At 36.3% G+C, this 13385-nt stretch overlaps 3 protein-coding genes and 1 non-coding gene across 4 annotated transcripts; 1 reads left to right on the forward strand and 3 right to left on the reverse strand.

Moving 5' to 3' along the window:
- Window positions 1-120: 120 nt before the first annotated feature.
- RO3G_17163 (uncharacterized protein) lies at window positions 121-4578 on the reverse strand (the record flags this gene model as incomplete). Its single annotated transcript, XM_067671747.1, has 4 exons — window positions 121-156; window positions 245-2169; window positions 2289-3110; window positions 3177-4578. The coding sequence occupies 4 exons, from the start codon at window positions 4576-4578 to the stop codon at window positions 121-123; spliced, it is 4185 nt and encodes a 1394-aa protein (XP_067527688.1).
- A 1162-nt stretch (window positions 4579-5740) lies between these two features.
- On the reverse strand, window positions 5741-5814 carry RO3G_19225. The gene has a single exon. It is a non-coding gene; the product is annotated as a tRNA-Arg (tRNA).
- A 1009-nt stretch (window positions 5815-6823) lies between these two features.
- On the forward strand, window positions 6824-9955 carry RO3G_17164 (uncharacterized protein; the record flags this gene model as incomplete). Its single annotated transcript, XM_067671748.1, has 1 exon — window positions 6824-9955. One exon carries the CDS (start codon window positions 6824-6826, stop codon window positions 9953-9955), a length of 3132 nt encoding a protein of 1043 aa, XP_067527689.1.
- Window positions 9956-10709: 754 nt separating this feature from the next.
- On the reverse strand, window positions 10710-11951 carry RO3G_17165 (uncharacterized protein; the record flags this gene model as incomplete). Its single annotated transcript, XM_067671749.1, has 1 exon — window positions 10710-11951. The coding sequence occupies one exon, from the start codon at window positions 11949-11951 to the stop codon at window positions 10710-10712; it is 1242 nt and encodes a 413-aa protein (XP_067527690.1).
- Between the last annotated feature and the right edge of the window lie 1434 nt (window positions 11952-13385).

Here is a 13385-nt window from a genome sequence, read left to right on the forward strand (position 1 = left end):
GATGATCTCTAATGGCTTCAAGCTCATAGTATTCATCTTCAATGTTAGACTCATCTATATGCACTATTTTCAATTCAGACGGCGTATAGTTACGATGCATTAATTCATTCTGCTCATCTTTTAATTCATATGATCCTCCTTTGTTCTTTCGAACCACTGTATAAGGTCCTTCGTATAGTGGTGCAAGTTTCCCACTTCTACTATTTAGTCTAACCATTACATGTGTTCCATTGGGGATATTTACAAGTATATTTTTATCATTGTATCTCTTACTGTACTCCTCATTAATCTTTTGGGTTCTTTCATTTATGGCAGGAAATATAACATTTTCCATGTAATTGACTCGTTCTTCAAGCTCTTTGATGGTCATTACATCTTTAGGGAGTGGATACTTTTCTTTGTTTGTATAGTCGTCAGGTAAGTTTACTCTGCGAGCATACATGAGTGAGAATGGAGAGCTTAGTGATTTATTTTTTATGTATCTGTTCATACAGAGTTGCACAATTGGAAGATAATGATCCCAATCTCTACTATTGGATTGTACCATCTTTCTCAATGTATTTAATGCAATTTTCACACTAGCTTCAGCACTTCCATTACCTTGTGGATGATACGCAGTAGAGTATCTACGATCTATTCCAAGGTTTTTTGATAGACTTGTCATTAAAGCATTTCTGAATTCAGTTCCATTGTCACTTTGGATGATTCGAGGAAATCCATAATCTCCAAAGATACTAATTAGCTGTTTTGCAATGGTATCTGATTGTTTGTTTTTTAAAGCCCTGATTACAACGTATTTTGTACAAATGTCTGTGACAACTAATAAGAACAAGTAACCCTCATCCGTCACTGGAAGTGGTCCTGCAAGATCAATAGCTATGTGATCAAACGGTCTATTAGCCATAACGTTAGTCAAAGGGTGGTAGCCTCTCTTGCTAATGTTATGTTTCTGACATTCGGTACAGGAACTCACAATACTCTTTGCTTCATCATAAATATTAGTCCAATGCATGCCTCGACTATGAATGTCTCTGACTATTGCTTGGTATCCGTAATGTCCAAAGGAATGTGTTTCTCTAAGTATAGCGTCTCTCTCTTCTTCAGGAGGAGTCATGTAATCGGTACGTTCATTTTTCGTTTCTACCAATTTTGTAGCAAGAACATTAATAATTTTGTCTCTGCTATATTTCTTTCTTTTAGCAATAACTCTTTTCTTGTTACGGTTATTTAATTTGCTTGGCACATTATCCTCCACCAGTTTGTAGCTATCCTGTAAAGGTGGATACAAACGGCTTAACATGTCAGGAAGCTTATTCAATATACCAGGGATATGGGCTACATCAAAATCAAAGTCAAGAAGTGTCTCAATCCAGCCGATCATCATAGGATTGGCAATTTTCTGGGTATGTAGATAAACTAAGGCTTTATGATCACTATAAACGGTAAAGTGTCTGCCCCATAAGAATTTCCTGAATTTGTTGAGTGCTAATACGATTGCATACAACTCTCTTTTAGTTGTACTCCAACGTCTTTGCGAGGGTGTCAACGAAGAGGAGATAAAACTGATATACTTGTCACGATCATGTTCATCTTTTTGATAAAGAACTGCCGCAACACCATATAACGATGCATCTGTAGCCACAAAAAATTTTTTATTTAAGTTGGGATAATGCAAAATCATGTCTGACTGCAAGATCTTTTTTAAAGCATAGAAACTGTTTGTTTGCTCATCAGTCCACAACTCTTCCACATTGGCAGCGTTACTCAATCTTGTGATTGGTTCAGCTACTCTGGAAATCATTGGGATGTATTCTCTAAAATAGTTGATCAAACCCATAAATTGTTGGATTTGCTTATTACTTTTATTAGGAAGTGGCCAATTTTCAACATTTGTTAGCTTTTTACGATCCACTTTAGTGCCTGTCGTATTTACAACAAAGCCTAAAAGTCGAACTGATTGTTGAAACCATACACATTTTTCTGGATTTATTATTAAATTCACAGAGGTCAGCTTATCAATCACCAATTTCACATCTTTTGCATGCTGTTCATAGCTATCACTAGCAATAATACAATCATCAACAAAGTTTTGTACACAGTCGATCCCATCAAATAGGGTTGCTAAGCACTTTTGGAATTGGGAAGTTAGCATTTTTACTCCAAAACATCCTTTAATGAAAGAATATTGGGCATTGTTATGTGTGAAGGTCAATTTATGCACATCTTCAGGTGCACTTTGAATCGATGGTATGCATTAGACAAATCAAGTGTTGTAAACACCTTTTTACCAGCCAGGTTATCGAAAATATCTCTAATCAATGGAACAGGATAATTAAAACTAGGAGGTAAAATTTTATTCAGCAGTCTCACATCCAAGCACACACGATGATTAACAATTTCACCAGCTTTGTTTCTCTTAGGAACGAGAAGGAGTGGACTATTAAAAGATGTGTTGATTTTGGACTTAATAATGGTACCAGTCTCCAACCATTCTTTTATTTGCTTGTCTAATACTGGTCTTAAAGCGTGCGGAATTGGATATTGCCGTCTATAAGCCGTAGCGCCTTCTTTAGTGGGAAGGTGGATAATGGACTCAGGCATTGGACATGAAGATTCAATAGGAATACTCTGGTTCTTATCAATGGCCTCTTTAATTATTTTGAAAAATTCTGCCCTTTGATTGGAAGTACCAGCTGGCGAATTATCAGGCTCATGTTTATTTTCACGATCAATATTGATATTATCTAGAATTAGATTATCATTGGCTGTAGTATCAGAGTGTGAGTGTTCACCATCAAGTTTAAATGCTACACCAGTTAAACCAATATTCATTTTAGGCAAGATATCAGTTCCAAGAAGAATATCAAATTCGAATTCTTTGTTAAACTTCATTACTTCTAATGAATGTTTAAACTGAATACCATTTGCGTATTTAAATTGCAACGGATCAGTAACACCAATTCGAGATATTTCATTATTATGAGACAAAAAATTATAGGAACCAGTAATTTTGTTAACTTTATTGATTTTTAGCTTTTTATTTAAAGAAATGACATCAATGAAACTTGCATCGCTTCCAGTATCAATCAAACCAATAAGTTTTGTGTTCTCTATAAAGATAGGAGTCAATAAGTTAAATGCACTGTTATCATTACATGCTTTATTCTTGTTTTTACTTGGATACTTACAATCGTAACTCAAGTCCTCCATCATCGCCTCGACTTCAGCAGTGGCCTTGTCAATTTGACTCTCTTCTTGTTTCTCTACCTTGGAAACAGCAAGAACTCTTCTAGGCTCATCCTTTTTGCATACATGGCCTTTGAACCATGGTTGGTGGCACTTGTAACAATTGTTTTCTTTTTTCTCCGTATTCTTCTCAGCTCTATTCTTCAGGCTGTAACAATCCTTGGAGTTATGAGTGCCATTCTTTCCATGATGGGAACAGAAGAAAGACTTGGCCAACTTGTTTGCCTTAATAGGCTTACTAATGCGATGCTTGCTTGCAAGCCCATGATCTACACCTTCTTGCTTCTTTACCCGATTTGCACCAGGAATCATAGCAGTGGCTTCAGCATACAGACTGTTATCGTCACCAAGGACATCACGTCCCACTTGCGATAAGTACTCGACAGTCCAATTGTGTGGTCTGCTTCGTTTTCCTTCCACTCTTGTCACAGTCATTCGGATGATAGTTTGGACAGGTAGCGTCAACGATGCCAAAAAACAATCAGCGATACGTGGATCATCCTTAGGAAGTCCCGCATAAAAAACAGCTTGCAGAAATTTCTTAGAGTAATCACTAATAGATTCCTTACTGCTCATCGTCATCGTAAAAACCAAGTCATTATAATAGCTACTTGACATGCTTGATCCATGATGACCTACGAATGCTTGTCTTGCTTCGGACCAATTACGACATCTCTTAAGCTCGGTCTCTACCCAGGCATTGTCACTGTAAGGTAAACAAAGTGGTAAAAACTTTTTCCAAACATGCTCAACACTCTGATATGAGGAACCCTCAATGATGTTTTCAAATTTTGTCAAGAAGTGCTCCACAGATTCAAAAACCTCTTCATTTGGAAAGGGTCTGATAACACTGGTAGCCAACTGAAATTTAGGCAAATCCCTATGAGACAAGGAAAGCCCAGCAGAAACCGCATTGCTACCTCCAGTGGGGTTTTGATGCATGTCAAGTTTCTTGTAAAAGGATTGACATTCCAACATTGCTGCAATTCTGCGCTTTGTTTTGTCTATTCCTCGAAGTGCTTCATCAATGGCTGCATCATCACCTGAAGCCCTTACATGACAAAACATCTTCAATTGCTCATCCATCTCACTGCGCAGTTGCATGAGGTTAATGGCAACATTGTCCTCCTTCTTGTTTGACACCACAGAAGAAGATACAAAACCGGAACCAGAATCAACCACCATAGCGGAATCATCTTGAATAGACATACCAGCAGAAGACAAAGAAGAACCTTCATTGAAGCCTTGAGAGTAATCATTGGAATCATTTGCTGCGCCCATAGAATTCATTTCAGCAGTATTAGCACCAGAGTTTTCAACAGTAGAATTCATTTGCAAGTAATTAACAGTAAAAAATGTTTAGGATAGGGGGGTTTTAGGTAAAAGTAGTATAACAACAAAGATAAAGAAATACTGTTAGAACTTGGTATCTCTTTATTAAGTTAAGATAACTAAGATTGAATATGATAAATTCTACATGTAAAAAGTGAGAGTATTTATAGACATGATACGGATAAAGAATTAGGACAGATTTATGATCAATTCGACAGAATAGATGATTACTATTTCTAATTATTAGTTTAGCCTGTTCCTAGCTTGTGTTGTCAATTATGCTATTGGGATGGTTTCAGATAACTCTGGATGTAGGACTATTTAGAAGACGGTACGGATGAATATAAAATCCTCTAGTTCCGTGATTGGATATTACGGCTAATAATAATATCTCAGTTAGGATAAAGGTTTACATGACTTAATGATGATCCGGTAAGTAATTGTCATTCCTTATTCAACATGCTCATATCATCAATAAACTATATTACAACCACGCCATACATTTGACTGTGTGAAGTTAATATGAATAAAGCTTAATATAAAAATCTAATCAAAGTCTTTTCTTGATCTGTGTTGGGAATAATGTTATAAATGATTCCAAGCTATGTCAACATACTATTCAGGATCATATCCGATTCCTTTTACTAAAATAAAGTGACTATAATCTTATGTATCCTTAACAGTAAAGCTTGATTTAAGGTTGTGATTGCCTTGTAAGTTGTTGTTTTGTATGGAATTTAAGCAGATGCTTGATAAGTAGTGACCACCAGATCTTATGTGTAAGATCAATACGATGTTTCTTGATAAAAGTTAAAGTAGAGTAAAAAGTTTAGGTAAACAGGGACTTTCTTGTTAAAGTTTGTTAATTACTGAGTAGAAATATATGATTTATTTAAACTGACTAACATTTTCTTTACAAAAAGATGGGATATATATATATGAATATTTTCTTTTTTTCTTTTTAGCTTTTCTTATTTTTTTTGACTTTTTTCATTTTTCAACTTTTTTCAATTTTCGACTTTTTTCATATTTTGACTTCTTTCACTTTTGCTTCGTGTGACCTCTTTATTCACTTCTATTGTCACACTGGATTTAAACTAATTGGAGAGAGAAAAGTCGAATGCTGCCAAAGTTTGCTGCATTGTGTTACAATGGCAAAAAGTACCCAATGCGGGGGTCGAACCCGCAATCTTCCGCTTAGAAGGCGGACGCCGTATCCAATTTGGCCAATCGGGCTTTACATCCTGTGTCGTAGCAAAACGTAGATTTGTTCCAACTCCACGCCAAAGATCTTCTGGAACCTTAAAAAGGAAAGCGCCATTAAATGTCTTGAAGTTGCGTCTTGTACATGGCTCAAAGAATATCACGCGCTCATTGACAAAGAACAGAGACCGTTGTACAAGTAACCATGACAACTTAACCGCAGCAATGAACCGCAGCAATGAACCGCAGCAATGAACCGCAGCAATATGATTATTTTAGGAAGTCATCAGACCATTATGAAAACATATAAATACTCGTTATTATTTTAAGAAAATAAACATTATCTTTCAAGTTCAAATATCTTTTATTAAAACATTTATAACAAACTACTATTGGTTGGCCCTCTCTCAAGCACGACAACTGGTAGCATCTGATTGTTTATTTTATCTGGTTGTTATACCTGGTTATTGAATCTATTTGGTGATTCTATTGGCGATATTTACAAGAAGGTTATTTCTTGGGTTACTCTTTTTATTTGGTTTACTATTGGAATTTTACAAGAATTATTCTTGGGTTATTTTACTACTTGGTTACTGTCTCTCTAATTTTACAAGACTTATATTGGAACATCTTATCGGACTATGTCTGGTGTTATTGAAGAAGATATTATTATGGGAAGCCCTGGTGCTTCTACTGCTGGAAAAGGCGTTTATTTGGACAAGGACATGCTTAATGATTTACTACGTACCATTACTGCAAAAAGTGCTCCATCTTTTCGAGTCCGTGAACCTGATTTATATAGAGGTGAAAGATCCTCGTTGGTTGTTACGAGCTGGATTAGCTCGTTGGAAACTTATTTTGAACTGGTACCTATGCAAGAGAAAGAATATTGTATGCTGTTACTTTGCTTCGTGGTGATGCCCTCATATGGTGGAATCAATACAAGACATCTCGTATTCCCCCTGAAGATTGGCCCACGTTTAGAAGCATATTGGAAAATGAATTTAAACCTATCAATGCCACTCAAGCTGCTCGTGACAAGATGGCTGTTCTAACTCAGCGCACGAATGTTACTTCTTACATCAATGAATTCCGCAGTCTACAACTGCAAATTAAGGATATGTCGTCAGGTGATGCCTTGGATCGTTTCGTTCGTGGATTAAAGCCACAATTACGAGTTATGGTTCGATCACGTTTCCCCCATTCATTAGAAAGTGCTGAATCTATTGCTCTTGCCATTGAAGCCGCTATGAACGATGGTGAGTACGCTACGTCGTATGCCACCAATGCTCCTGTTGCCAACAATCCTTTTACTCGATCTCAGTCAACTATCCATGCTTTACCTAATGATGACCCTATGGACTTGGACTCAATTCAACATGCTATCAATGTACTATCTAAGGCTTATCGCTTTAACAGGAAAGAGAACAATTCGGGAAATCGTAGCACAAGTCGTCAACAAGTTCGTTGTTATGGTTGTCAAGGTGTTGGTCACATGAAAAATGAATGTCCTACATGGAGGAAGTCTGGAAGAAGGTTTAGGCAAGGGTTTCAATCAAACAATGGAAGAAAACAACAATCTTTAAACAATATGGAAACCGTAAATCAAGATAACAAGGCTGCAGCAAAGTTTGAAGAAGATGAATACAATGATGATGATGATAAACAATCACTTGCTGAAGACGGTGCTCATATTTTAAGCTTCAATAATAAAGTCACTGATTTGCCCTTGTACGAAATGACTTTATATAATGGTAAAAATGGTAATGCCAAGATCAAAGCCCTACTTGACACTGGTGCTGGGTCAAATTATATTGCCCCTCGCTTGATTAATAATTTTATAAAGGTAATTCCTCTTCGTACCGCTAGTGAAGTAGAAACTGCTGGAGGTCATAAAATGACTATCGACAAAAAAGTAGAGTTCATACTTCGAATTGGAAAACTATGCTATCGAACTCAAGCCTATATCTTTGATATGAAGTTCGATCTTATATTGGGACAACAATGGTTGAAGCAAGCTAAGCCTACTCCTGACTGGAAAACTAACTCTTGGGTATTATCGAATTGCAAAGGATTAAAAGAAACCATGGTACCCTGTGCCAATCCTATTGTCGCCATGCCATTCGCACCTGTACAAGAATTCGCATATGTCATGTCCAAGAGGCAATTTCAACGAAGTGCCAAGAAAAACCAAGTTGAAGAATTATACTTGGTCCACTTCAATGACAACAAACCTGCAGAAAAAGTGAATTCAGCTTTTCTCAAGGAATTCAAGGATGTCTTTTGTGAAGGTTCCCTACCTGGTCTACCTCCTATGAGAACGGTTGAACATGTTATTGATACTGGAGAAGCTAAACCGGTTAATAGGCCCCCGTTTAAAATGAGTCCACGGGAATTGGATGAATTACAGAGACAACTAAAGGAACTTCTCAGTGCTGGCTTCATCCGACCTAGTTATTCTCCTTGGGGCGCTCCAGTGTTGTTCGTACGCAAGAAAGACGGCTCACTACGTATGTGTATTGATTATCGTGCAGTCAACTCCCTGACCAAGAAAATCAGCACTCCTTTACCTCGCATTGATGAGTGCTTAGAACGTTTAGGTGGTGCCAAATATTTTTCAAGTATCGATCTTAAAAGTGGGTATCATCAAGTTCGTATTCGCAAGGAGGATATTCCTAAAACAGCATTCAACACCCGATATGGCTCTTATGAATTTTTGGTCTTACCATTTGGTTTAACTAACAGCCCGCCAACCTTTCAAAAGATGATGAACGACGTACTACGTGATTATGTTGACAAATTTGCATTGGTATACCTTGATGACATTTTGATCTTTAGCAAGACCAAAGAAGAACATGAAAAACATTTAAGAATGGTACTACAAAGACTCCGAGAAAACAAATTATATGTCAACCCCAAAAAGTGTGATTTTAACAAGAAGGAAGTCGAATTCCTCGGTTATCGTGTATCTGAAAAAGGGGTGCTGCCTTCGGCTTCAAAAATAAATGCAATTAAAGAATGGCCCCGTCCTACGAACGTACAAGAAGTTCGTCAATTCATTGGTTTGTGCTCACACTATCGTCGGTTCATATCTGGATTCTCAACTGTTGCAACCCCCTTGACGGACTTGACAAAAGGAACTGGAGCTAAGAAGCGTTCCATACATTGGACCAGTGAATGTGAGCTTGCATTTAAACAACTCAAGGATCTCATGTCTACAGCACCTGTGCTTCAATCGCCCGATCTTACTAAGCCATTTATCATTGAGACTGATGCTTCTGATTTTGGTGTTGGTGCAGTGCTATTACAGAAGGACGATAATAATTTGTTACATCCTATTGCATACGAATCCAAAAAGCTATCTGCTAGTGAAAGAAACTACCCACCACAAGAAAGAGAATTAATTGGAATACTGCATGCATTACGTACTTGGAGATGTTTTATAGACGGCTCTGATTATACGGTGTTTACTGATCACAATCCATTACAGTATTTACGATCTCAAAAGAAGCCTACCCCTCGTTTAGTTCGATGGTTATCCGAAATTGAAGCCTATGATCCAAAGATAAAATACAAACCTGGGAAGGAAAACGGTGTACCTGACGCTTTGAGTCGACGTGATGGTCCTAGTTGTACGGCCAATACTGAAGAATTGGAACCCGAATATTTGTATCGAATGGAACAAAAGGAAGAATCTGACTGGCCGGAATATTATCGTATAGATATTCCAAGCGATATATCTGAGGCTATGAAAAAACGGATGGAACAAAACAAGGAAAAATTTGTGGTTCGTAATAACAAAGTATACCGAAAAATCAAAAATGGAAAGAAGTTCGTGCTAGTGCAGTTTTGTCCTTTCTCCCGCCGTGCTGACCTTGTGGAAAAATTCCATGCTGGATTTGGACACCTTGGTAAAACAACAGTGTACGATCTATTGAAGAAACGTTGGTGGTGGCCAGATATGTCAGGCGATATTCAAAAATGGTTATCTTATTGCCCACAATGTCAACTAGCCGCTGGCCCAAACAAGAATAAACATCATGCCCCAATGGTACCATTAGATATTCCACCGGCTTTTTCACGGTGGCATCTTGACTTTATAGGAGAACTTCCCACTACACAGAAAGGAAACAGATGGTTGCTAACTGCTGTAGACTATGTGAAGTGTTTTTAAGTATTTAAAATATGAAAAAGAAGAATTAACGAGACCGAACAATAGTTCTAAAGTCGAATACTTTTATTAAAGAAAGATTCCAAGGCTATTTATATTAGTTTGAGCAAGACCTGAGATTAAATGACAAGAGATAGTTACGACCGATATGATTTGACATGTATAAGAAAAATTTTATAAACTGATGTAAATAATCAACTGTTGAGATGAAAGTGAAACTTGGCTGTTCAGGGCAGTTGGTAATTATCAGGATCTATTCTTATTCAAACTCATTTGTAAAGATTTAGCTTAGAATGATAAGACTGTTATCTTATTGACATGTCAAAACATGACATTGCCCCCTTCCAGGTTGTAATTATCTTTTCTGGGATTAATGTGGCAAGTAAAAAGATGTTTGTTTAACTGAATGTCGAAATGAGGTTTGAGATGTCAAGATGAGCTCTATTTGTTGTAAGAAATAGGTGCTTGGTAGGGTGAAGTCATATAACGTATAGTGGCTCTTTATGTAAACATATAAAGTATAGTGTTCAAGAATGGAACAAAGCATTTAGGCGATAATAAACCCTAAACAGGAATTTATTGCTAAAGTGATGTTTGTCTGTAAATGTGACTGCGTACAAATGTGCAAATTGAAAAATATTAAGGCATGAGAAAAAATTCCATTTTTTACTATCCTTGTAAATATTTTATAATTGCGTTATTTGCTGGTAACATATATGTATAGTTAATGAAAGTTGGGTGGAAGAAGGTCAATGTGTTAACGTCTGTTTCTTTTAGAGTTAGTTACATTGCGATGCACATTTTTTCTTTTCTTGGTTGTATCTTTTTTAGGAACAAGTTGAACCTCGCGCGCTGGTTCTTGTTCACTTATACGTGACCAATACTTTTGGATCGGTCTGTAATCATGGAAATGACTAGCCGGTTCCCAAGTGTCATCTTCTTCTCCATAATCTTTCCATCGAACTTTATATAAGTAATTACCCGGTGATCCCTTATGGTGTAAAACTGCCTCAACATCGTATGATTCAGATTGATCAGTATTGGATAAGGATACTTCCTGGGAAATAACCTTTATTTGCGATGGAGGTACATCTCTTGGTAAGAGTGCTCCAGTTGCATCAACCAACACGTATGAACCACCTTGAGTTTTTCTTTTGACAGTGTAATTACCAACGTAGAGGGGATCACTTTTTGCAACACGGTTTACATTCTTGAGCGTGACTTGACTACCAGTGGGGATATCGGTTAGAATTCTGTGAGTTTGGTTGAACTTGTCTCGAGAAGCAGCTTGTGAAGTTTTTATTTTTTCACGAATGGCAGGTAAGACAGTGTCATTAAACTCGTTGATTCTAGTTTCTAACTGTTTCATTGTTTCAGGCGATTTAGTTTTGTCCAGCACGTTATTATAATCCTTGTTTTCATTGGGACGTCTTGCGAACATCAATGAGAAAGGTCGTGTGCCGTGTAAAGCTGTATGTGTATTGTTGAGGGCTTCTTGGGTACTGTCAACATACAAGTCCCAATCCTCAGTTCTGCCTTGTAATCTTTTGTGCAAAATATTTTTTGCTTTGCCAACCCATCGTTCAACTATACCGTTAGCTCGGGGATGATAAGCTGATATGAGACGATGATCAATACCGGATGATTCAACATACAGTCTGACGATTTCATTGACATACTCAGTACCATTATCACTTTGGATAATTTTTGGTCGACCAAAGAGCGATAAGATACTCCTTAATGCAAGTGCAATAGTGAGAGAAGATTTATCGGGCAAGGCTTTGAGTACACAATATCGTGTAAAGACGTCCACTACCAGAAGGATGTATTGATTACCTTGTACTGAAGTAGGGAAAGGTCCGGCTGTATCGATACAGATGTGATCCCAAGGTGCATCAGCATAGATTGAGGTCAAGGGATTGTATCCGTGTTTTGCGATATTGAATTTTTGGCAATCAGGACGGGTGATTGGCACTTCAGGCCACGATGGATAAATCATAATATCTACAGCTATAGCGGAGCTAGAATAACAATCCAAAAATAGAAACTAAGGTTATAAGGCAAGCAGAATCGAATGGCGCTGTTTAATTTTTGAAGTTCCGAATATTTCCCGATTTAGTCTAGAATAATGGGGCGTTTCTTATGTGAAGCACCTTTGTTCCCAGTTAGTTTTGTATCATTTGGTACATCGGTAATTTTCAAAAATAGTAAGCACCATATAATATTTTTAAACATGTTTAACGGTCTTCAAAATATTTATGGAAGTCCATTGGATGTTTATAAACCACTTTTTTCCAGAAATTACAAAATAGCTTAATTGGAAATATGGCTCATTTGAATCTTGATGTCACGAGTTCAATCCACCCAATGACCATTTTATACTTTTGCGATAACGGATTAAGTTTTCCCTTTTATTTATTTTACAGCTGAAATGTTTTTGTAGGTCACAAGAACTTCTTTTTGAGGGTTGATGTTGTGATAAAGAAGTCAAAAAAATGGTGTAACAAAGAAGTCAAAAAATGAAAAAAGTCAAGAAAATGTTAAAGGTCAAAAAAGTGAAAAAGTCAAGAAAATGAAAAAAGTCAAAAAGAAAAAAAAATTAACAATATAAATATCCCAACTATTTAGATGAAGAAAAAGGACAGTACAGTTCTACTCACATTTTTATTTTATATATTTTATTCAATAAACAGGCAACCTTCTCATAAAAAGTTCCTGATCCCTTTATTTTTTTTTATCTTTACCTTTATTTGATCTTAATTAAAAGATCTGGTAGTCACTACAGTACCTTACTTTAAAAATTTCAAGAAAAACTTCTCTAAAACACTCAACTCAAAACACAAACCAACAAAAAATAGCAATAGAAAAAATTAAAAGATAAAAGATTATAAAAAATGTTAAAAAGATAAAAAATGTTGAAAATATAAAAATGGTCAAAAAAAATAAGAAAAGCAAAAAAGAAAAAAAAATATCATACATATGTATATATCCCATCTTTTTGTGAAGAAATTGTTGGTCAGTTTAAATAAATCATATGTTTTTACGCAGTAAATAACAAACTTTAACAAGTCCCTGTTTACCTAAACTTTTTACTCTACTTTAACTTTTATCAAGAAACATCGTATTGATCTTACACATAAGATCTGGTGGTCACTACTTATCAAACATCTGCTTAAACCCTATATAAAACAACAACTTACAAGGCAATCACAACCTTAAATTAAGCTTTATAAGCAAACTTAACTCAAATTAACTCACTTACAGAAAGACAACCTTAAATAGCAGCATAACTATATGCTAACTTTAATTTGCAAAGCAAAAGCGCTATTATCATGTGCTCTTGCTTAATTATAATTTTTCTTTGCCTAAAAAGTACTCACTGTTGTGATTTTTTCACTGCACCTACCATGTGTTGTAGAACAGAGTCTGATCA

This window comes from Rhizopus delemar, genomic scaffold, assembly GCF_000149305.1.
Source record: "Rhizopus delemar RA 99-880 supercont3.27 genomic scaffold, whole genome shotgun sequence".
NCBI lineage: Eukaryota > Fungi > Mucoromycota > Mucoromycetes > Mucorales > Rhizopodaceae > Rhizopus > Rhizopus delemar.